The 22656-nt window shown below is 31.3% G+C and overlaps 2 protein-coding genes across 2 annotated transcripts in view; one reads left to right on the top strand and one right to left on the bottom strand.

The window, feature by feature from the left end:
• Positions 1–22656, bottom strand: part of LOC134702050 (U3 small nucleolar RNA-associated protein 18 homolog) — a 119134-nt gene that overhangs the window by 27378 nt on the left and 69100 nt on the right. The window contains exons 13-15 of the mRNA XM_063563148.1: positions 17004–17094; positions 15279–15577; positions 14236–14378 (exon numbers count right to left, since the gene is read on the bottom strand). Of these exons, the coding sequence (XP_063419218.1) occupies positions 14236–14378; positions 15279–15577; positions 17004–17094 (533 nt within the window). The remainder of the gene's footprint in view (positions 1–14235; positions 14379–15278; positions 15578–17003; positions 17095–22656) is intronic.
• LOC134702062 (uncharacterized) lies at positions 19729–21965 on the top strand. Its single transcript, XM_063563159.1, has 2 exons — positions 19729–19841; positions 21444–21965. Exons 1-2 carry the CDS (start codon positions 19798–19800, stop codon positions 21820–21822), a joined length of 423 nt encoding a protein of 140 aa, XP_063419229.1. The 5' UTR covers positions 19729–19797; the 3' UTR covers positions 21823–21965.

Here is a 22656-nt window from a genome sequence, read left to right as displayed (position 1 = left end):
AAAGTACAAAACTGTTACAACAAAGGAACTGACAGAACTGAATCATAATTGGATATCTTATATTTTAAACCAGAGAAAACTTGTCACACTAGGTGACCAAATGACAATCAAAGTCTTCCATGAATATTAATACTGTGAAACAGTCTGCTTTCAACATGTATATGTTATAATATTTAACTTCAGGACAACAGACCATTTTACTACGGTAAATCAATTTATTTGTACTCAGGTTTCACATCAAACATGCTGCTGAGATTCTTTGAATTAATTTTTTTTGTAATTTTGTTATACAAGTCTTCATTTGGAATTTAAATTATTTAAAATCTGATGAGCCAGTGTCTCTTTATGTGATACATGTTTAAACTAAGAAATTAGTTTTTCTAAATCCTACTGAAATGATATGTCTGACCCAGGGCAGTTTATACCTATTATTTATTTAAGTAAGTTCAGGTTTCCAAATTGTCCAAATTATTTTTAAAGTAAATGGAAAAAATATTTATGCTGATATCTTAATACCACTTAAGACAGTAATACTCTTGAATTATCAGTAAACAATGTGATGACATCAGTCTAAATAGATAACTTTGAGTGTGTATTTTCATCAAATAACATCTTGGTCTATATTGTTGTTTAGTGCTTGTAACATTTTCAAGACTAGGGATGACATTTTTATGTGTTATGCTTTTAATTAACTGTAATAAAAATGTAAATTAACTTTATAAGTCATGTATGAATTTAGTGAAAGTATAAGACTGGTACTACTAAATGTTTTTGGAACTAGATCCCAAAAACATTTAGTAGTACCAGTCTTATACTTTCACTAAATTCATCAATATTTAGTAAGGAGCTTTTGCTATACCTGTCAATCATTTATCAAAAACAGTACATCACATCTTAAATTTTACAGTAATGCTGTTTATAATTAAAATTTCATTGTGTAAACTTGATTATTCTTAAAGTTATCAATTAAACACCAGATTGTAAAATTTTTATATATCGTTTTATGGGTACTAACCTTGAATATGTTTTTGGATGAATCAAAAAATTATCAGATATATATTGTAAATACACTATTTCTATGTTCAGTTCTAAGAAGTCTAGATCATTCATCTGATCAATATAGCTAACTGATATTTTGACAATGCACAAGGTGACGAGTTTCTCAATTTAATTTTTAATAATTCACTTTTAATTATTCAGTAGATAATAACAAGATGTATTTATTAGGTATAATTTTGCTCTGAAACTACTAGTATCTCTCAGTTAATATGGTACTCATACATTGGTACATTGTGGCTTGTTTTTATGTTGGTTGATTTGTTTTGTGCATCTAACAGTTCTATCAGGATTAACCTTTTGCAAATGATTTTCTTTATCGTGTCTCATGTTAGGGGAGGGTTATGTGTTCATAATGTTTAACCCTATCACATTACATGTATGTATGTTCTTGCTAATGAGCTTCTTTCGAGTGGCTGTTTGTCTATGTTTGACATACTAGTATATATTTGATTTTTGTAAATTTTATTGTATAACATGTATAAATTATGCCGTCAGTTTTAATGTTGAAATTGTTTTCATATTTTTCATTTCAGTGCCTTTAATTGCTGATAATAACATGTATATGATAAGGGTTTTTCTCTTTTTTGAAGGTCGTACATAGACTTGTAATAATAATGATAAGATTGCTATTATCTTTGTTCAAACTATAGTGGATAGTTGTCTTATTAATAACCATAACACAGTTACGTGTGTATATATTGAAAAATAAACAAATTTCACAAAAGATCTTAATTTTTTTGTTTTCTATTTAAATTTAAAACAAATTTAACACCCGCCAAATTTTGTATTTGCCTGCCCTAAGTCAGGAGATGGTAATTAAAAGGTTGTCTTGTGCTGCTGTATATCTCATAATCTTGATTCGTTAACTTTTTTCTATATAAAACAGGTCATTAGTTTAATCGTTTTAATAGTTTTATTTATGTCATCTCAAGGCCTTTTATAGCTGATACTGTGTTGTGTTCATAATTGAAGGTTGTACTGTGGCCTATAGTTGTTAATTTCTGTGTCATTGTTGGTCTCTTCTATTGAGGTGTCTCATTGCATGACGATCATATATTCTTTTTTTTTATATAAATAAACATGTCTTTTTGCGATGGGCGACTGGAATATAATGATTGATTGACTCTTGAAAATTAGTTACAGTAGTTCGTCTAAATTTGCAGTTTTGTTTATTTAATTTGATTTGCAAAAGGACAACAATATTTGAAGCATGTAAGGGTTTAAATGTGTATACATCTGTCTGGTATGGTTTGTCTGACATTGGCTTCATTTTCATCACTCATTGATCAATTCTAAATTTTCTTATCAAGTTTTTTTCTAATAACATTAACGGTACCTATTTTCTGCACCAGACGCGCATTTCGACAATACATGTCTCTTCAGTGATGCTGGTGACCAAAATATTTGAAATCCAAAGCTTATATTAAAGATAAAGAGCTATAATCCAAAAGGTTTAAAAAGTATAGCCAAATCCGTGAAAGGAATCAGAGATTTGCATGAGATGTGCAATAGGCTTATCTATTAAGTGTATTGAATGATTGTAAGGTATATATATGTATTTTCAGTCTGTTTATCTCTGCCCTTGACCTCGGTTTTTTTTTGGATCATACTTAGTTTATTTCTTAATTATTATTTATAACTGTTGATCTAAATGTCCTTTGGTTTTGTGAGTCTTTGTTTACTCATTAGTTTTGATTGTTATTGTCTCTTTATGTGATAGTAATAGTAACTTTTAATTTGGAACTATCAATAAATAATCAATGGTTAGTAAAGACGGCGAAATATTTCAGCATGTGTATTCTTGTTTAAAAACTAGATATGCCAAAGCGACACGGATGGCCCCTTCCCAAAAAGCTGAAAAATCTGCAATTTCAATAACACATACGGACACAAACATTATGGTAGTCTCAAACATCAAAATTCAGCAAAAAATCTGCAGGCGTATAGGAAAGAAGGGTATAACTGTGGTTTTTAACAATTTCTCAAAGGCCAAAGCCCGTAATTTTGGCCAAAAATCAGCAGAGCGGAACGAAACTGAAACTGATCTGTAACTCAACACATACTGAAAATCAGCCCAGTATCTGAAGGCGTTTAGAAAAAAGTCCGTATAATAGTTTGTTGTGGAATTACGGAACTACGGAATTTCGAAATTGCGGAAAAAGATCAAACTATATGGCACCGACAACTTGCGGGGGCCATAAAAAAGGGAAAAGTTTTTGGTAGTGGGAATATAGATTAGATGCTATTTAAACAGTCCAGTTTGTAATGAATCCGATCTATCATACAAAGATTGTAATAGCTTTTATTTATCAACGCAAAAAACTTAATATACAATTCAATGTAACTATGTTTCATCTAAGATGCCTTGTTCTCAAGACTTATATACTAGATGAAAATTGTTCGTCGAAGATGTACACTGTTGAATTTTACTTCATTGCCTTCAAAGATCGGTGAAGACTTCTAGACATGTCCTGCTAGGGTTTTCTTTAAATCTAACAACAAGTTTTGTAATGGAGTTGAAAACGTCATTACACATCTTACTTATCTCGTTAAGCAAGGTGTGCTAATAAAAACGTTAACCATTACATAAGGGACATGCGACCTACATATATCCTGCATTTTCTGTCAGTCCAAGCTGTATCTTTTCAAAAATTTGTCTTGCTGTTTATCAGAAGATTAATTAATTGTTGTTTGCTTGCTTGAATTTTTTTTATGTAAATTCTTGACATGAACACACTAACAACCAAAACGAAAAGTAGCCTTTTCCTAACGGAAAACTGATTGCCAACCCGTTCTCATTAATTCTAGTTTTTAGGCGTATATTTCCATCCATTTCTAGAATGATATTTAGATGTGAAGCAGACCATCTAGTTTTAGTATAGTCCTAAATGTTGACTAAACTGGAATATACGATATATGCTAACATAACATACATTATTATATTGTTCTCCTGATGAATAGAAAACTACGTCAGAAAACAGGGAGTATGATAAGTGTCAATTCGAAAACATACTGTATAAATACAAATACAATATATTTGTGATTGAGCAATCCTAATGGTATCATAATAGATTAACAACAACTTTAATAACTTAATAATCAAGTAATAAATGTAAAATCACAAAAACAATGAACTTAGAGGAAAATCTAATCGGAAAGTCAATAATCACATGGCAAAATCAAATAACAAAAAACATAAAAAAATGACTTGGTATAGGCATTTTCAAATGTAGAAAATGGTGTATTAAACATGGTTTCAGTTTGGTACTGATTTCGTTTTAACTGATACAAGCTTAAGTTAACAAACAACAAAGATGATTGATTTTGTTATTTATGTATCAATGGCATGTGATACAAGATATCAATTAGTTTAAGGATAATAGCAGACATGTAAAAATTATACGAAGACGAAAAGGAAAAAATGTGGTAAATGAAATTATATACTGTAGATGTAAGCAGGGTTTAAGCTAAGCATTTGAGGGCTGTAGTAACTTTTGCACGCTATGAAAATCAACCTTTTTTTTGTGTAACAGCAAAAGACCAAGGATGTATGTGACTATCTCCATCTTTGACTTTGTCATTTTTTGAATGACTTAGGTATGATGACAGTCAGTATTGTATGATTGACGGTATTGGCACATATTATGAAAGATTCTGACATGGCATGTGGAACTTAGTTCACAATTTATCTTCAGTTTGTTCCATCATGTAAGCAATTATCTATTAAACGATAACATAACCTTTTTTCCCTATTAATATACTTAGTAGGTAGGCAAACTAAGATTTACTGATATAAAATACAATCAACATCGATCATTTTTATGTTTAGAGTGTATTTCTTTAAAGGAATAAAATCATCAATACTACTGTTGTCATACCCCAGGGAATATCTCTGTGAATTATGTGTATGGTATTAATGAAGAAGCTTCAACAATGAAATAATATGAACCCTTCATGTATTCTCCCGAAAATTCCCAATTAAAAATGCATTGACCAATGTCACAAACATTAACATACTTAATATCTATTCATGACACCCAAAAAAAAGGATCTCAAAAAACTAGGTCACTCACTTGATTCTCCTTTGGTTTGTGAAATCTTGAAATTAGATTCAAATCATAACAGATACCCTACAAGTGATTGATGTAAAATCTGGTTTCACATTGGCCTTTCAATTCAATCAAATGTTCACAAACATTACCAATATTACGTTATCAGGGCATTATCTTGCACAGGTGTCAATTTACAATTTGGCCTATCTACCATGAATATTTAGTTTGCCAACACATGTACTTTGTTTTTCCGATACCATTGTTTGGATAATCCAGACATTGTAAAATATCTCAAATATCTCTATATCAGACACAAGAATCAACATGGAAATACAACTAGGACATGCAAAACTATTCAACTTTCCACTGTATGAGTATTTTACAATGTTGGCAGCTGTACTCCAGTTTTTGTGTGACTGTCAAACAAGTGAGAGGGGTAGCTAGCTGTAAAACCAGGTTTAATCCACATTGTTTTAATCAAGGTCATCTTCATGATTAGACCGATTAAATATGAAATGACTTAAGTACTAAAACATTTTTAAAGTAACAACTATTTGGCCAAATATACATGTTTATTCACGATCACCCCCATGCACATAAGGCAGTGCACGGGAGACCTAATTTTCCTTTAACAACGACCGCGGCATCCTTTCTTTCATCCACAATGTACAAGTTTCTGACAAAATGATGAGGCCTCAGAGTTTTTTTAATGGATCCTTTTTTGTACCTTTGTCATCTGTTAGCGCCTCGACTTGGTACCAATAAGGGCCAGTGCCAGGCTCGTCCCCCTAAACACCTGCCTTAGTAGTTGCAGGTTTTACATGCTGGAATGAATAGACCATGTTGAGGGAATAGCCACAATAAGCCTTCAGTTTTGCCCTTTTACAAGCGCAGAGGGAATCGTATCACAACCGGTAAAGGTATGGATCACAACAAGTGTGTTTGATCATTTATTGCCTAGTGTATTTGAAATGCCATTGATAGATATGAATCCAAAGTGTTTTGCCCTCCCAATCATAATCCATAGTTCGTCTACCCCTATGTCAAGAAAAAGCGAAAAATTATGGCTGTATCGTCAGTAACGACTGTTCGCATCATGACTCGTTTGAATTCGTGTTTCACTGCATCAGACACATGCACCATGATTCTAGTGTCTACCTCTTAATGTTAACTTAGTGCTTAACTTGAAATACATCACGTGGTGGATGAGATAGAATATCATGAGCATTTGTTGCTTCAACTACCATAGGCATACAAGACTTCACCCACTTCTGTTACAGTTTCAATTTATTTTATTAAGGTAAGGACACAATACCCAACCAGCATACTTGGTAGGCCGCAAATTCATGTGTATTCATAATCGAAGAGCTGATTTTCCACATTTACAAAGGCTGTGATATTATTTATTACATCCATAATGTACAAGCTCCTGATAAGATGCAGAGGCCTCACAAAGAGTTGTCCAAAAGAGTTACATGTACCATGGTTCATATTTTTTTCTTTCGCCATTCATGAGTGTCTTGACTAGACCGAGTCATGGGAATAGCCTCAGTTAGTCTTTTCTCTTCAAAAAACACATGTTTTCCTGCTTTGTTAACCCAATCTGATCAGTTTTTTCGATCTTACAACAAAACCACGTACCGTTTTATCAATATCATTATCAAATCCATAGCGGATTTTGTTGGCTGATCAAGCATCATTCTAAATGCTAGTCACATCTCCTAACGCCACCCATGCGACCAACGCAGTTCCTTTTTCGGCAAACATGTAATCTCTCAATGCCTAGTGCATATGAAAGGTCATGGATAGATATATATCTAAAGCTTTTGCCACTTGCAAATACAAACTAAAGTTCGTCCTCCCCTATGTCACAGTAAATTGGTTTCAGAGATATAAGCCAACATCTACATTTTACCAATGTGTTCGTTTTTTTTTAGCCATGGCGGCCTGCTAGGTTGGCTGGCCGGGTCAAATGACACATTTTTTAAACTAGATACTCCAATAATGACTGTCGCCATGTTTGGTTAAATTTGGCCAAGTAGTTTCAAAGAAGATTTTTATAAAGATAACAAACATTTACGAAAAATTGGTAAAAAATTACTATAAAGGGCAATAACTCCTTAAGGGATCAATGGAGCATTTTGATCATGTTGACTTATTTTTTATCTTACTTTGCCGAACATTATTGCTGTTAACAGTTTACCTTTATCTATAATATATTCAAGCTTAAGATAATAACCCGAAACTGCAAAATTTCCTTAAAATTACAAATTCAAGTGCAGCAACCCAACAACCAGTAGTCCGATTCATCTGAAAATGTCAGGGAAAGTAAAGTTTTACCTGATAAACAATTTTACCCCATGTCAGATTTGCACTGGGCTTTAGATTTAGTGATATAAGCCAAAATCTACATTTTACCCCTATGTTCTCTTTTCAGCCATGACGGCTATCTTGGTTGGTTGGATTGGCCATCAGACACTTTTTTTAAACTAGATACCTGAATGATAATTTGGTCCAAGTTAGGTTAAATTTGGCCCAGCAGTTTCAGAGGAGAAGAGTTGTAAAAGTTTACAGACGACGTACGCCAGACACAAAGTGATAAGAAAAGCTCACTTTGCCCTTTGAGCCAGGTGAGTTAAAAAAGGGATCTCAAGAAATTGTGCCACTCACTTTATTCTCCTTTGGTTTGTGAAATTATGTAAAATTAGATTCATATCATAACAGATACCCTTATAGTGATTGATGTTAAATTTGGTTTCACATTGGACCTTTTATTCAATCAAAAGCAGAAGACTTTTTTAAAGTTCACAAACATTACCAATATTATCAGGGCATTATCTCGCACAGGTGTCAGTTAACAATTTGGCCTATCTACCATGAATATTTAGTTTGCCAACACATGTACTTTGTGTTTCCGATGCCATAGTTTGGATAAAATCCAGACATTGTCAAATTTCTCAAATATCTCTATATCAGACACAAGAATCAACATGGAAATACAACTAGGACATGCAACACTATTCAACTTTCCACAGTATCGTTTTATCATCTTTTAATATTTTTTTATCTTGAAACATTAAACTCATTAATCTTGCTGTGTACAGCCCTTAATGAACGAACTCCTTTATTATTATTTTCCAATGTTGATCGATGTATCCCAATATTTATGTGACTGTCATATAAGTGAGAGGCGTATCTAGCTATAAAACCAGGTTTAATCCACATTTTTTAAATCAAGGTAATTGTCATGATTCTACTTGTAGTATATACATTAGGGATCCTGGTGAGATTAAATACAATTATCAAGAATTACCAACTATCAACACAAACAGTCAATGTATAAACAACATAATTATGTGAAACCTTGAACTTTAAGAGGGACATTTTTAACAGATATATCATGTAAAGGAGGGGTATTTGCAAATTACCAGTCGATAGAATGTTAAATTTTGCGTGCCGTAAGGGAGGGAAATTCATTCTCAAGACTGGTATTTTTCGCAAATATCCCTCAAGAACATGATATATCTGTTTAATTACACCGAAAGTTAATGTTCAAAAAGGCATTGATGATCGTGATGATACAAGAGTCCAGTCGGATAGAGTAATTTTTGGCAAATACCACGGCAGAGAGGGTAAACTGGAGGCTCTAAAGAGCCTGTGTCGCTCACCTTGGTCTATGTGAATATTAAACAAAGGACGCAGATGGATTCATGACAAAATTGTGTTTTGGTGATTGTGATGTGTTTGTGCATCTTACTTTACTGAACATTCTTGCTGCTTACAATTATCTCTATCTATAATGAACTTGGCCCAGCAATTTCAGTGGAAAATGTTAGTAAAAATTTACAAATTTTATGAAAATTGTTAAAAATTAACTATAAAGGACAATAACTCCTTAGGGGTCAATTGACCAATTTGGTTATGTTGACTCATTTTAAGGTCTTACTTGGGTGTACATTATAGCTGTTTACAGTTCATCTCTATCTATAATAATAATCAAAATAATAACAAAAAACGGCAAAATTTCCTTAAAATTACCAATTCAGGGGCAGCATTCTAACAAAGAATTGTCCGATCAATCTGAAAATTTCAGGGCAGATATATTTTGACATGATAAACAATTTTACCACAGTCAAATTTGCTCAAAATGGTTTGGTTTTTGAGAGTTATAAGACAAAATCTGCATTTTACCCTTATGTTCTAATTTTAGCTGTGGTGGCCATCTTGGTTGAATGGCCAGGTCATCGGACACATTTTTCAAATTAGATACCTCAAAGATGATTATGGCTAAGTTTGGATCAATTTGTCCCAGCAGTTTCAGAGGAAAAGATTTTTGTAAAAGATTACAATGATTTACGAAAAATGGTTAAAATTGACTATAAAGTGAAATAACTCCTAAAGGGGTCAATTGACCATTTCGTTCATTTAATTGACTTATTTGTAAATCTGACTTTGCTGAACATTATTGCTGTTTACAGTTTATCTTTATCTATAATAATATTCAAGATAAAAACCAAAAACAACAAAATTTCCTTAAAATTTCCAATTCAGGGGCAGCAACCCAACAACGGGTTGTCAGATTCATCTGAAAATTTCAGGGCAGATAGATCTTGACCTGATAAACAATTTTACCCCGTTAGATTTGCTCTCAATGCTTCGGTTTTTGAGTTGTAAGCCAAAAACTGCATTTTACCCCTATGTTATATTTTTAGCCGTGGTGGCCATCTTGGTTGTTTGGCCAGGTCACCGGACACATTTTTTTAAACAAGATTCCCATATGATGATTGTGGCCAAGTTTGGTTTAATTTGGCACAGTAGTTTCAGAGTAGAAGATATTTGTAAAGGTTAACGACTCCGGAAGACGGATGCAATGTGATGCGAAAAGCTCACTTGCCCTTCGGGCCAGGTGAGCTAAAAACGCATATCCTTTTGATACCCTAGTGGCGTTAAAAAATGTACGACATTCATTTGATAACAGTAAAAAATAGGCTGGCTATCAACCAATCAAAATGCAGGATTCTTACATCAGGTGTAATTAACATACTAATCTTGTCATACTAAGCCATAGTTTCAATGATAAAATAAAGTATCAAAATATTCACAAGATACAATGTGTTGAAATTATTTATTTGGATGCAAGTAATTCTTATTGTTTTTAAAATACCACATCATAATATTTTTACATCATTTAATTTAGATTTGTAAAATATTTGTGACAGATACACAGACAACTTGTACTTGTTACAAATTACAAATTGGTTTTACTAAAGGATGTCGCACAACTGACTGTATGTATGTGTTAAATACCATCATTCAAAAATTTGTGAAAAATAATTCGAAGCCTCTGTATGCATGCTTTGTAGATTTTAAGCGTGCATTTGATTCAGTTTCACATCTCCACCTTTTTTATAAACTTAAATGTATAGGTGTTGGAACAAAATTTTATGACATTATAAAATGTATGTATGAAAACACAGAAACTTGTGTAAAAATAGACCAACACAGGACAAACCTTTTTAAATCAAATATAGGAGTAAGACAAGGGGATAATCTCAGTCCCTGTCTCTTTAATATATATTTAAATGATTTGCCAACCTATTTTGATCAAACATGTGATCCAATCCCATTAAATACACATCCCTTAAATATTTTAATGTATGCTGATGATGTAGTTCTTTTATCATCATCAGAGCAAGGACTTCAAAATTGTGTTAACAAATTAAATAAATTTACAGTTGATTATAAAATGACAGTTAACACAAAAAAGACCAAGGTTCTTGTATTTAACAAATCAGGAAGACTTAAAAATATTAAAATATCATTAGGAAACCAGACTTTAGAATGTGTACAAAACTACACATACTTAGGTATAAATTTTTCATCATCTGGGAGTTTCCAAAAAGCAAAGAAAGAACTTTATAACAAAGGAATGAAAGCATATTTCAAATTAAGGAAGACCTTTTCAGTGGAAAGCCCAAAACCTAGTACTTTACTACACATCTATAACCATACAATCCGACCAATCTTGTTGTATGGATCTGAAATTTGGGGTTATATACCACATAAGAAACAAATACATTTGGATAACTTTATATCAAAAGAAACTGATTATCTTGTACTAGAGAAAATTCATACTAAGCTTTGTAAATTTTCACTTGGAGTTAACATAAAAATATCAAATATGGCATGTAGAGGAGAACTAGATTCACTCCCTACACTGTATTATGTAATAATGAATATGATAAAATATTGGATCCATCTTATGAAAGATATTGAACCTTCAAATATTATTCTAAGGGAAGCCATACATCTGTCTCATTCTATGGACAAACATAACCAGGAATCTTGGATAGGAAGTATTAAACATATATTTAAATTTCTAGACTTAGAATATCTATTTGTTAACCAGTCAAACTTTAAACAAAACCATATTCTAAAAAAAGGTAAAAACTTCTTTAACTATTAAATTTAAAGAAAGCTGGTTAGCTAGTTTAGAAAGCAATTCTGGGAAGTGTACTAATTTACAATCTGGCAATAAATTAAGAACTTACAGAAAATTTAAAAATATTTTTATGTTTGAACCATATTTAAAAATAAATTAAAAAAAAGACAGGCAAATAATCACAAGATTTAGAACTAGCTGTCATGATCTTGAAATTGAAAGAGGGAAGTATTTTGGGATTAAAGCTGATGACAGAAAGTGTAAGCTATGTAAGAACGCAGTTGAAGACGAACTACATTTTCTTTTAAAATGTCCTGTTCTAAAAGATACTCGATCTCAACATCTATCTAATTTAAATTCCAAATTCAAAAAATTTTCAAGATTATCTGATGAAATAAAATTTGTTTGGATTCTTTCATCTGAAGATTTGTTTGTAACTTCAAACTTATCTAATTTATTGCACTCCCTTTTTGAAGAACGAAAGAAAATTATAGAAAATATTGTTGTTTAAAAAAAGAAAAATATAGATAGATATATATAGGAAATAAAATTGATCAGGAGTTGTCTCCCATATACATAGAACTATAAAGAGTTATGTAATTTCTCCAGGTCACAGTGGCACCCATAACAACTATGTTTTGTCAATAACTTGGTTTATATCAGGTTAATTAGTGTAAATGTGTATTCATGTGTTGTTTTTGTTTTTTTTGTTTTTTGTTTGTTTTTTGTTGTCTAAATGTACTTTAATCATTCTAATCATTTTCTGTGCTTTATTTTGTAATTCATTCATTTGATTGTATAGCTCAAATTTTGGGCACCATGATTGGTTAATAAAAATTATCTATCTATCTTATCTGTTACAAATTCAATTGATATCAAAATTTTAAATGTCAATGAAAGTATAATCATACAACATTAATTATTCAATACTTATACTATTTAGTGTTCCAAGTTTTCGAAAATATCAAATATCTAAAACCATTTGCATCACTAACTTACAAATATTCATATTCTTGTAACACTACATGATTAACAAGTTATAAAAGTCACTGATAATACCTGTACCATAAAATTAACATTGCTATAAGTTTCATGATCATTGTTAAAATGTTAATCAATGTTTATAAATTAACATTATTTCCAAAGTTCACTTCTTAATGGTAATAAAACGGGATATCTGTTCTCCATTGTATGTGATAACATTAAAAACCTTAATCAGGTTTATACAGTATAGTATCTGTTTAACCAGGTTTTTATTTGATGTTCACCGATCTTTGTCTCCTTTTAGATGACATGTATGTCAATTGTTTTATAGATATGACTAGTAATTGCTGTAGTGCTTCACCCTACAATAAAATATAGATTCTGTATAAGAAGTGCAGCTTCAACAAAATGATGGCAAAGGTATCAAAATCAAAACTTTACCGAATTCAGAATTAAATTTCTAAATATCCTAGCTGATATTTATACTAAACAATAAACATGACCCTTGAACCAGAAACTTCTTGAAGACACTGACAGGTATAGGAATTATTATCCCAGCTGATATCAATAATAAAGCAATATACCCTTGTACCAGACACTTCATGTTAACACTGAGCCTTTACTAGATACCTTCGAAAACTTTCATTATGGGGTTCTAATAACTCCAACAAAGGTGACCATTTATACAGATTGAATACACATTTATAGGTACATATTTTATGTATTTGAACAAAAAAGGTTTCATAAAATAAATTGATTTTGATTCAGATTAAAACAAAGTTGCTCCTGGACAAGTGTAGCTTCTAAGTAAGGCCATAGTTATTATATTTTTAGTTTTACGAAATTTTTTGACAAAACCAATGGGTAGGAGGACGAAAAAAAAACAAAAAAAAAACCTGCTGCTGCTGATTTTTTTTTTAATACCAACCGTCAATATAAAAAAAAAAAATTTATTTCACCAGGAGATTTTCTACTAGTGTAACAACTACTTTTTTTTCTTGACAAGGTTTGAATTGAAAATCAATGTGCAACAACTTACTAAATCACCAAGAGCATAAATTTAGATTCTTTCATGCAGTTATGAACTAAAATTTATTTTTTTTGGCATGAAAAACACTGGGTCGGAGGAGAAAAAAAAATAAAAATCAACATTTTTAATTTAATTTTTTTTCCTATTTGGCAAAAATTAGGGTAGGAGGGCTCGTAAAAATAAAAATAAAAAAACTACGGCCTAAGTATTTGATTGGTTCAATCATTCTCCTATTACGAGATAATTGTATTGTATTTGAAGCTTGACCTATGTAAAATGTGGGTTTCACTGTTACAAATTGATTTTACCTAGCGACACAGGGTATAAAATTAGATTGAAGGAGGATCTTTTCTCTTTTTACAGGCTTGTTTTTTAAAAGTGCTTCTTTCAAAATTAAAAATTAATTTAAAGCTCAAAAATAAATTGACTGCTCTGAATTTTCTTATGAAAATATAGTAGGAATCCTCATTATAATTTGAAAACTGCATTAATATCATAATTAATTAAAGATGTAATTTGAGTATCCTATGAAATAAAAAATAATTTAACATGAATACCAAACTGACAGAAATATTTCTCTGAATTAATACCCATAAACGTTAAAACTATGAAATCACTACATTTTTACAGTTAGATATAAACTGATATTAGAACTATAAGAACTGTACCTGTAAAGTAGGGCTAAACCCTTGTTTGTACCAACTGTAAAATAACCACTATTTCTGGAGAAGTCCATACACAAAGGGATACGTAATTTAGCATCTAGTCTATCAGGAAAGTTAGAGAACACTGTCTGTGAAGGCACATGTACCTGAAATATAGTTTATAATTTGTGTGTACAACCATTTACTGGTGTTGATGTAAATAAGATATTTTCTTAAAAAAGAGCACGACAGATTTATACAACTAGTTTGACTGTCCCTTTGGTATCTTTCGTCCCTCTTTTAAACAATCTAATACAAAATATAATCAAGTTTGGTAACTTAACAAATCATATTGCCTGATAGTGTGAATCGTATGTCATAATGATCCTGTTGGTGTTATAAAATCCATGGTAAAACAAGCCTCATTGTAGACATTAAACATTTCAAGATAACATCAATAAAATTCACAAGATATAAATAAAATGAAGAAATTTTATAATACAATTTCATACACATAAAAAAAGGTCTGCTGGCTTTTGGGGGTAAAAATTATTCTGTTTCAACTATTTTTGTGCTCTTTATTGCATTGTAATTGTGAATTAGTTAAAGTTTCAGTCTAGTATTTTATACTCTTTTATTTGCTTTTAAAACGTTTTACCGCCATTTACGAAATAATTATAGTTACCAAATATTATTGTTTTGGACGTATCGATAATAAAGGATAGTAAACATAAAAGGCCTGCAACATCGTCACTTGCTGACGTCTCTTTTGTATATTTAGACTTTAGTAAAGCAAACGAAACATTGAGGATGCTTTTGTGTTTACTCCCCTTTATTATCGATACGTCCAAAACTAAGGAACCAATGTTTTGTTCACAAGGTTCACCTCAAGAACACTTAAATTAAATTATAAGCATGATAAGTTTGATCAATTACATGTGTCTATGTGTATTTTATTGTGTGCACTACCCCATGTTTTAATTATTATTTTTTTTTCTTGTTAAATTTCATCTGTATTATTCCCATTCAATACATTACCACCACTACACCACACTGAGTATACTTACTAATTTTACTGGTCTTTCTGCAGAATCTGAACACATTGCTAATATTTCTGATGTTGAATTAAATACTAAGTTCGTACAAGGTGTTGTTAAATTTAATAATACTTTCAATGGTTTCGGTGACCTAGATTTAAGACACACTGATGGTTCGTAAATGTTCACAAAACCACTATATGATCCACAAGCTAAGAAATTATGATCATGAGAAACAGCAATAGACATTCCTTTTGTACATCCATCATCTATAAATCTGTGTATACAATCACGTGTCTTCATATCCCATATATATACATCACCATCATCTGAAATAGAACCATTAAATATATTCATATCCCATATATATACATCACCATCATCGGAAATAGAACCATTAAATATATTCCAGAAATGTCATTTATTATCTTTTCTCATGTCATAATGTTATCAATCACTGGCAAAAGTGCCACGCATGATATACGCATGAAGGCCATTACATGCGAAAGTCATGCATGAATCATGCAAAATATGAAGTATGCGTAAATCGCATGCTCCTCATATGCGGTTTTCGCATGTTTAAGACATGGGTGTATCGCATGATTTCTTAAACGCATGATTATTGCATAAAGGCTATTACATGCGTAAATCATGTGTGAATCATGTGAAAAGCATGCGTTATCTGAAGTATTCATTATACGCATGATCTTCACATGTAATAAATACATGCGTGTATCACATACATTGTTAACGCTTGATTTATGCATGATTTTTCACACGATTGTCATGCGTGGCACATTTACTGGTGTATAGCTGGCTCAATAAACCATGAAACCAATTTTCAGAATTCCTTGTAATGTATTTCCTGAGAAAAATGTGATGAAAATTTTCAACTTGGAAGTCATGTGTAAAATGATGTTAGTGTCCAGTAAACAGGAAGTTATTGAGTGAGGAATCTGAAAACACACCACACGGTATAGCTGACATATATAAACCCTGAAACCAAAGGAATAGGTTCAGTAAGACCCCTTTTCGGCCCAACAATATAGCAGTTTTCAAAAATTGTGAAAATGTAATCTTTAAGCTTTATTTTGGAAAGCAAAATGCTTCTGTTACATGCATATGAGCTGTTTTTTGACAACACAATGCACAAATATCGCGTCCAAGCATCATTTAGTCATGCTAAATGACTGAAATCTTCAATGTTTTAGCATTTTGGTTAAAAAAAGTTTTTGAAAAGTGCATTTTTTTGGCATATTTGATAGATTTTTCATATTTAAGCTTAAATCAGAGCATTTTTAATGACTAAATTAGTTAAAATCTTTCAGATTAACTAATCGAATCAATTTAAATAGACACTTAAGTGTTTAAAAAGTGTCCAAAACTTTCGTTAGATGAACCTGAAACCAAAATAGGACCTTACCGGACCTACTCCTTTTAGAAACCATTGTAATGTAGTTTCTGAGAAAATTAAGACGAAAAATATTCACCAGACGGAAGGACAGATGGACTGACGGACGGGTTGGATTAACCGTCAGGATGGATGTACTTTTTCAAAGCAGGGGTATAATTAAGAGTGAGATGTGTGGAGGAAAAGAAAATACATGTTTATGTGCAGAAAAAAGTTTTAATCCTATTAATTTGGTCTTCAAGCATAGACTTCCTGATTTTTATGATATAGGTATGGTGTGTATGACTGCCTGTGGATACACCTAAAACATAAAGTTTGTAAAAGAGAATGTGACAAGTAATTACCTCCATATGAATACATTGTACTTCCATCTTGTGAAAAACATACACCACCTACACTACCATTCATCTTCTGTGTATAGATCCATTCTTTTGACTGAAAATAGGAAAACAGAACTTTTATCACGTTTCTTTTATGGTCTAGCTCTGTCTATTTTAAAACAATTATTTTTAATGTTCTGATATTCATTTTCTCTTAAATGGTCTTTGCTTTGATTGATAGTTGACAAGTTAACTAACTACATTTTCTTATTCCATATAAAAATATTATCAAAAATTGTATTCTGACTATTAATTTTTTAAATTTTACTGGTATCTATTCTGCATGTTCTGACTTGTTTGTTATGTTATGTAAAACTTGTCTTTATCTATATTGTGATAGTTCACTATTGTTACAGATAAGGGAGAACATTTTGTATCATTAAAACGTTTCAGTAGTTGTCTTTTGTTGGTGTGGTTCATAAGTGTTTCGTTTATAGTTTTTTGTTTAGATTAGACCATTGGTTCTCCCGTTTGAATGATTTTACACTATTTAAAAAAAAAATTGGGCCATTTAGAGTTTGCTGTTTGGTGTGAGCAAAGGCTGTGTGTTGCAGAACTTACCATGTTCTTTAATGGTTTACTTTTATAAATTGTGACTTGAATGGTGAGTTGTCTCATTGGCACTCATACCCCATCTTTCTATATCTATTTGGTCAATAAAACGTTTCTTTATGTATAAGATGATACTCATTACAAGTACATCAGGTAAACAGAAATTTAATATCTAGGTAAAATTGAGAATGGAAATGGGGAATGTGTCAAAGAGACAACAACCCGACCAAATAAAAAAAGACAACAGCAGAAGGTCACCAACAGGTCTTCAATGTAGCGAGAAATTCCCGCACCCAGAGGCGTCCTTCAGCTGACCCCTAAACAAATATATACTAGTTCAGTGATATATCAATTAAAAAAATCATAAAGAGTATACCTTGGCTGACAATAAGTAAATACTTCCATATAGTCCTAGGAATGCTATAAATCTTCCATCAGGTGACACAACAAATCTCTTCATATTTACTTCTCCTAAACCTAAATGAAAAACAAAGTGTACAGATATTAACCATTTTGTATCATCTGTTAATAGAACGTCACAAATACCTATCAAATGAAATAAATATTTCCAGATCTATATAAAACTATGAAATGAAAGCATCACTTTATAATTTTTGTGTGTTCCAACAGGAACATATATATTATACTGTTTCCAGGTTCCAAGTACTTTTCTGGATTTATCTTTATTTATACTATACATTTCTTTCTTCTTTTTGAGCAATTAGAACATTTTGGATAAAATAGATTCTGACGAATTGAGAACGTCTATGGTTACTAACCTTTAACAGGAGGAACACTGATCATCTTCCCAACCATCATGTCATAATAATGAAAACCTTTATGTTTTGACCCCATGATAACCTCTTCTCCATTGGCACTAAAATGAGCTGAGTATATTGGATAATTCTCTAAGAATATACTCTGTATCTTAGGGTTATTTTACCATCAACCTGTAAAATTATAATGAGTCATTCATATACACATGTCAGTGATACTCATGTTTCAATTTTTTACCCATATATATCGAAAAAACAAGAGTGCTTATTTTTAGACATTTATTATATAATTAAAAATTATAACATTAGTACCACCTTATGCGTAACATTTTAATTCAGTAGGATTGGTATAGCAATGGATATACTGATATTATTGCTTTCACCACTTGAATGTTTTTCTTAAGTAGCTTGTTAAACTTGCTTACAAGTTGCACAGTTTGGTTTGTTAAAATAAACTGAAATTTGGTCAGATTTTTTTTTATAATAAACTACATATATTAGTAGAGAGCACCACTTACGGTCAGTTTAAATTTTAATGCATTGAGATTTTCATTTTTTTAAAACATTTTTACAAAATATCCCTGCCTTTAATTTTGCATGGCATTTATTGTTGATGTATATGTTTTTATAGTTGAAAAACAATAACATGAGATTTGGTGTTTTCTTATTTTTTTACACATCTTACTTTAGACTAAATGTATCTTATCTAATCTTGGGCCTTCAACAGTACTTTGTATCATTAAATTAATAAGATGAAATTGGCTTGACCTTTGTCATTCTTACTCCTAGTAAACCCATCATTCAGACTACCTGACAATGAGTGTATTATATTGTTCTTCTGTGACCTGACTAATGAGTTGTCTCATAAAGTATCATATTGAAAAGGTTTATCATTTGTTTGTAATTATGATAACTCACACTTTTTAATTCCCGATAAAATGAGTATTTCATGTCAAATGTTCTATAAATACATTTAAATTGCTTACCAAAAATTTCTTTTTGTTTACAAAAACATTTATAAACACTGCTTACCAATCATTGGTATAACAATTTATTATTATTAACCCTATGTTTGGTATAACACTCTATCATGTCTATAGAACTCAATCATTTCATTTATAATGTAATAAGGTCATTTAAAGGATATATAATCTCTTGTTGACAAATTGATCAAAGTTAGTTTTATAAATACATGTGTATTTTATTTCCCTTTGTATGTTTCCAATACTACTGTATCTATTATTTCCTTTATATAAACATTGTGACCAAATTCACCCCTAGAGGACCCCATTTTACAAAACTTGTGAAGTAAATCAATAGTCAGGATACCCTTATACTTTATCATGTGATTTAATTATGTTTAAAAATAGCAAAGGGTATTTCCACAATTGAATGGTTTTCCTGTGAAAGCACAATTGGTTTTGTTTCTTATGTCTACAAAATATTTGGAAATAGAAAATGAAATAAGAAAAAGGTTTGTAGCATTAACACTTTTTTTTGTTTTTCTAAACTGAAAGTTTATAAAATGTCACATGATTGCATCTTATTGAAATTGAGAGTAGAAATTTTCAAATCTTATAAAAATGTACAATTATATTACCTTACACAACTAATCAGTCTATACATATAAAATCATCTGTTCCTACTTTTGAACATTAACCAATGTATTTAGAAACAAGAATGTGTCCACAGTACACAGATGCCCCACTCACATTATCATTTTCTATGTTCAGTGGACCTTGAAAATGGGGTAAAAACTCTAATTTGGCATAATAATTTAAAAGATCAAACCATAGGGAACACGTTTACAAAGTTTCAAGTTGATCGGACTTCAACTTCATCAAACACTACTTTGACCAAAAACTTTAACCTAAATCAGGACAGACCCAAGGACGGACAACTGGACCAAAGAATGAACTGACAAATGGACACACAGACCAAAAGACATAATGCCTCTCTACTTACGCAGGTGGGGCCTAAACAAGAAGAATCTGTCCAGAGTATATGGATCCTACACTAACACTATCATTTTCAATGTTTAATGCATCATGAAATTGAAATAAAGTCTAATTTGGAATCAAAATTAGAAAGATTGTATCATTAGGAACATGTGTTCTAAATTTCCATATCATTTGACCTCAACTTCATCAAAAACTACCTTGACCAAAACTTGGACATGTAGCAGACAGAAGGGTGAACAAACCAATCAACCAACTAACCCTCATTGAAATCTATGCTCCTCCCAGTGTATGAAATTCAGTCAAAGTCTTAAACATGTTAAAGGGAAAAAATGACAAAAAAAATGTTGTAGGCAGCGTTCACAAATAGAAGACTTTTAATTTGCATTTCTTCCCTAGGAATAATGTTTAAAAAGTTGTGCATACATTAGTTTTGAGGGCAGACAAAAGAATATATGGAGGTTGATGTGGTTTGTAAGTGTTTCTCATTTCTTGTTGTTTTATATAGAGTAGACCTTTGTTTATATGTTTTTAATGGTTTAACACAAGTCATTTTTGGGGCCCTTTATAGCTTGTTGTTCTGTGTATGCATGGCTCTTTGTTGAATGCCTCACTTTTACAAATTGGAACTATGATGGAGACATGTCTCATTGGTACTCCTCAAATATCTTCTTATATCTGTCTATGTAATAAAGGGTTCCGAAAAATCAGGTAGAGTTGAACAAGTGAGATGGCCAACAGTGCAATTTTCCATATAATTAATGTTTCCAAGCTTTTTAGGTGCATAACCCTTAAATCAATAATTGATTGCTACTGATTTTCCAACTCGTCCAAAACAATGCTTATATATATAAACCTCAGATACAAGTTTTATATAAATCTGGCAAGAATGTTCACTTGAGAGCCCTGATATGACTTAATTAACGGGTTAACAGGAAAACACCTGGTATATGTATGTCCTTTGCAAAGTGTTGCACAGGAGACAATTAGAGAACAGAAACAATTTTTGGACATATGTTTCTGAGTCAAACAAGTTAAATATAAAGTTAATGTGGTTATATTTAGTACCTGGATAGCTTAAACATTTTATTATTTAATTTCTTTAATGCTGTTTCCAGAATGGATAGAGAGGACAAGAGGAGGTACCTAATTGTTGGTTCTGTGATACTAGAAATTGTTTCTCCACTACTGAGAAAGAAGCTAGAAGATGGCTACACAAGTAAAGGATTGGGCTGTTTGCAAGATTTTGTTAACAGTCTTCCTGTCAAACACATCCTATTTCATTTACGTCACAAAAATAACAAATGTTGTGTAGACACTGCTAATTGTGTAAACCAGCAATCCCTTCCACTTAAATATAACCAGTGGAATCGTATGTACACTGCAGGATCAAAGAAACATAACTGTCATTGTAAATATACACCGAAACCTATTTCCTTGAAAGATCTTGACCTCACTCTGTTAAGTTTAATCTTACTAAACTGCTGTAGCCTATGATCAGATGAAGGAACTTTGATTTGTGACCTCCGAGAATTCAAGAACAACTATCTCAGCCACAACACAGATGGTGCTATTTCTGAGACAGAATACAACACCCTCTGGAGAGACTTGACAGCACATGTTTTACAGCTGGACCAAAGTAAACAAAATGAACTTGTAATAATACAAAAGAGACCATTAGATGAGTCTCTGTGTCAATATTATGTAACATGTCTTGTAGATGTACATGTTATACTTGAAAAGGTATGTACTTTAAGTCTGTATAGTTACTAGTACCTAAAACCATTCACTTTTAAAAAGCAATAAATTATTGTTTACTTGACAGTAATAAAATCCTTGCAAAGTTGGTTAGAAATTTCCAAACACGAAATAGTGTACATGTATTTGCAAAAATAATTTGGTTTACAGAATATACATGATATAGATTCATAATGCATTGGAATACTAAACTTTAACAATGAATCAAACAAATTTCTACACAAATAGTTTGTAATTGAATCATATAAATCTGCCAAATATGGAATTTTTACAACTTATCAACTTTTGTTATTATAAAACTAGTCACAGGCCAAAAAATAAAGATCAATCAGCATTATTGATATTTTCAACTTACAAAAATTACCACACAAAGAATATTTCTGTCACATGTTTTGTTGAACTGGTTGTGTGATTTGAAAGAAGAAAAGACAAAATATAAAAAGCTAACATATGATAGAAAAGAAGGATATGGGGTATCAATCAATGACATAAAATCAGTAAACACATGCACATCAACAAATCACATAAAGCAAAGGAACAGTCAATCTATTTCTGTTTTCAATCAAGAGATCA

This window comes from Mytilus trossulus, unplaced genomic scaffold, assembly GCF_036588685.1.
Source record: "Mytilus trossulus isolate FHL-02 unplaced genomic scaffold, PNRI_Mtr1.1.1.hap1 h1tg000380l__unscaffolded, whole genome shotgun sequence".
NCBI lineage: Eukaryota > Metazoa > Mollusca > Bivalvia > Mytilida > Mytilidae > Mytilus > Mytilus trossulus.
Note: the sequence above shows the minus strand (reverse complement) of the source record. Positions and strands in the feature narration are given on the sequence as shown.

What these genes read in the sequence shown, in the direction of transcription:
- LOC134702062 (XM_063563159.1), top strand. Translation starts at nt 19,798, where the DNA reads ATGTCTACAAAATATTTGGAAATAGAAAATGAAATAAGAAAAAG. An exon ending in GAAAATGAAATAAGAAAAAG is followed by an intron (nt 19,842 to 21,443) that starts GTTTGTAGCATT and finishes TGCTGTTTCCAG; the next exon opens with AATGGATAGAGAGGACAAGA.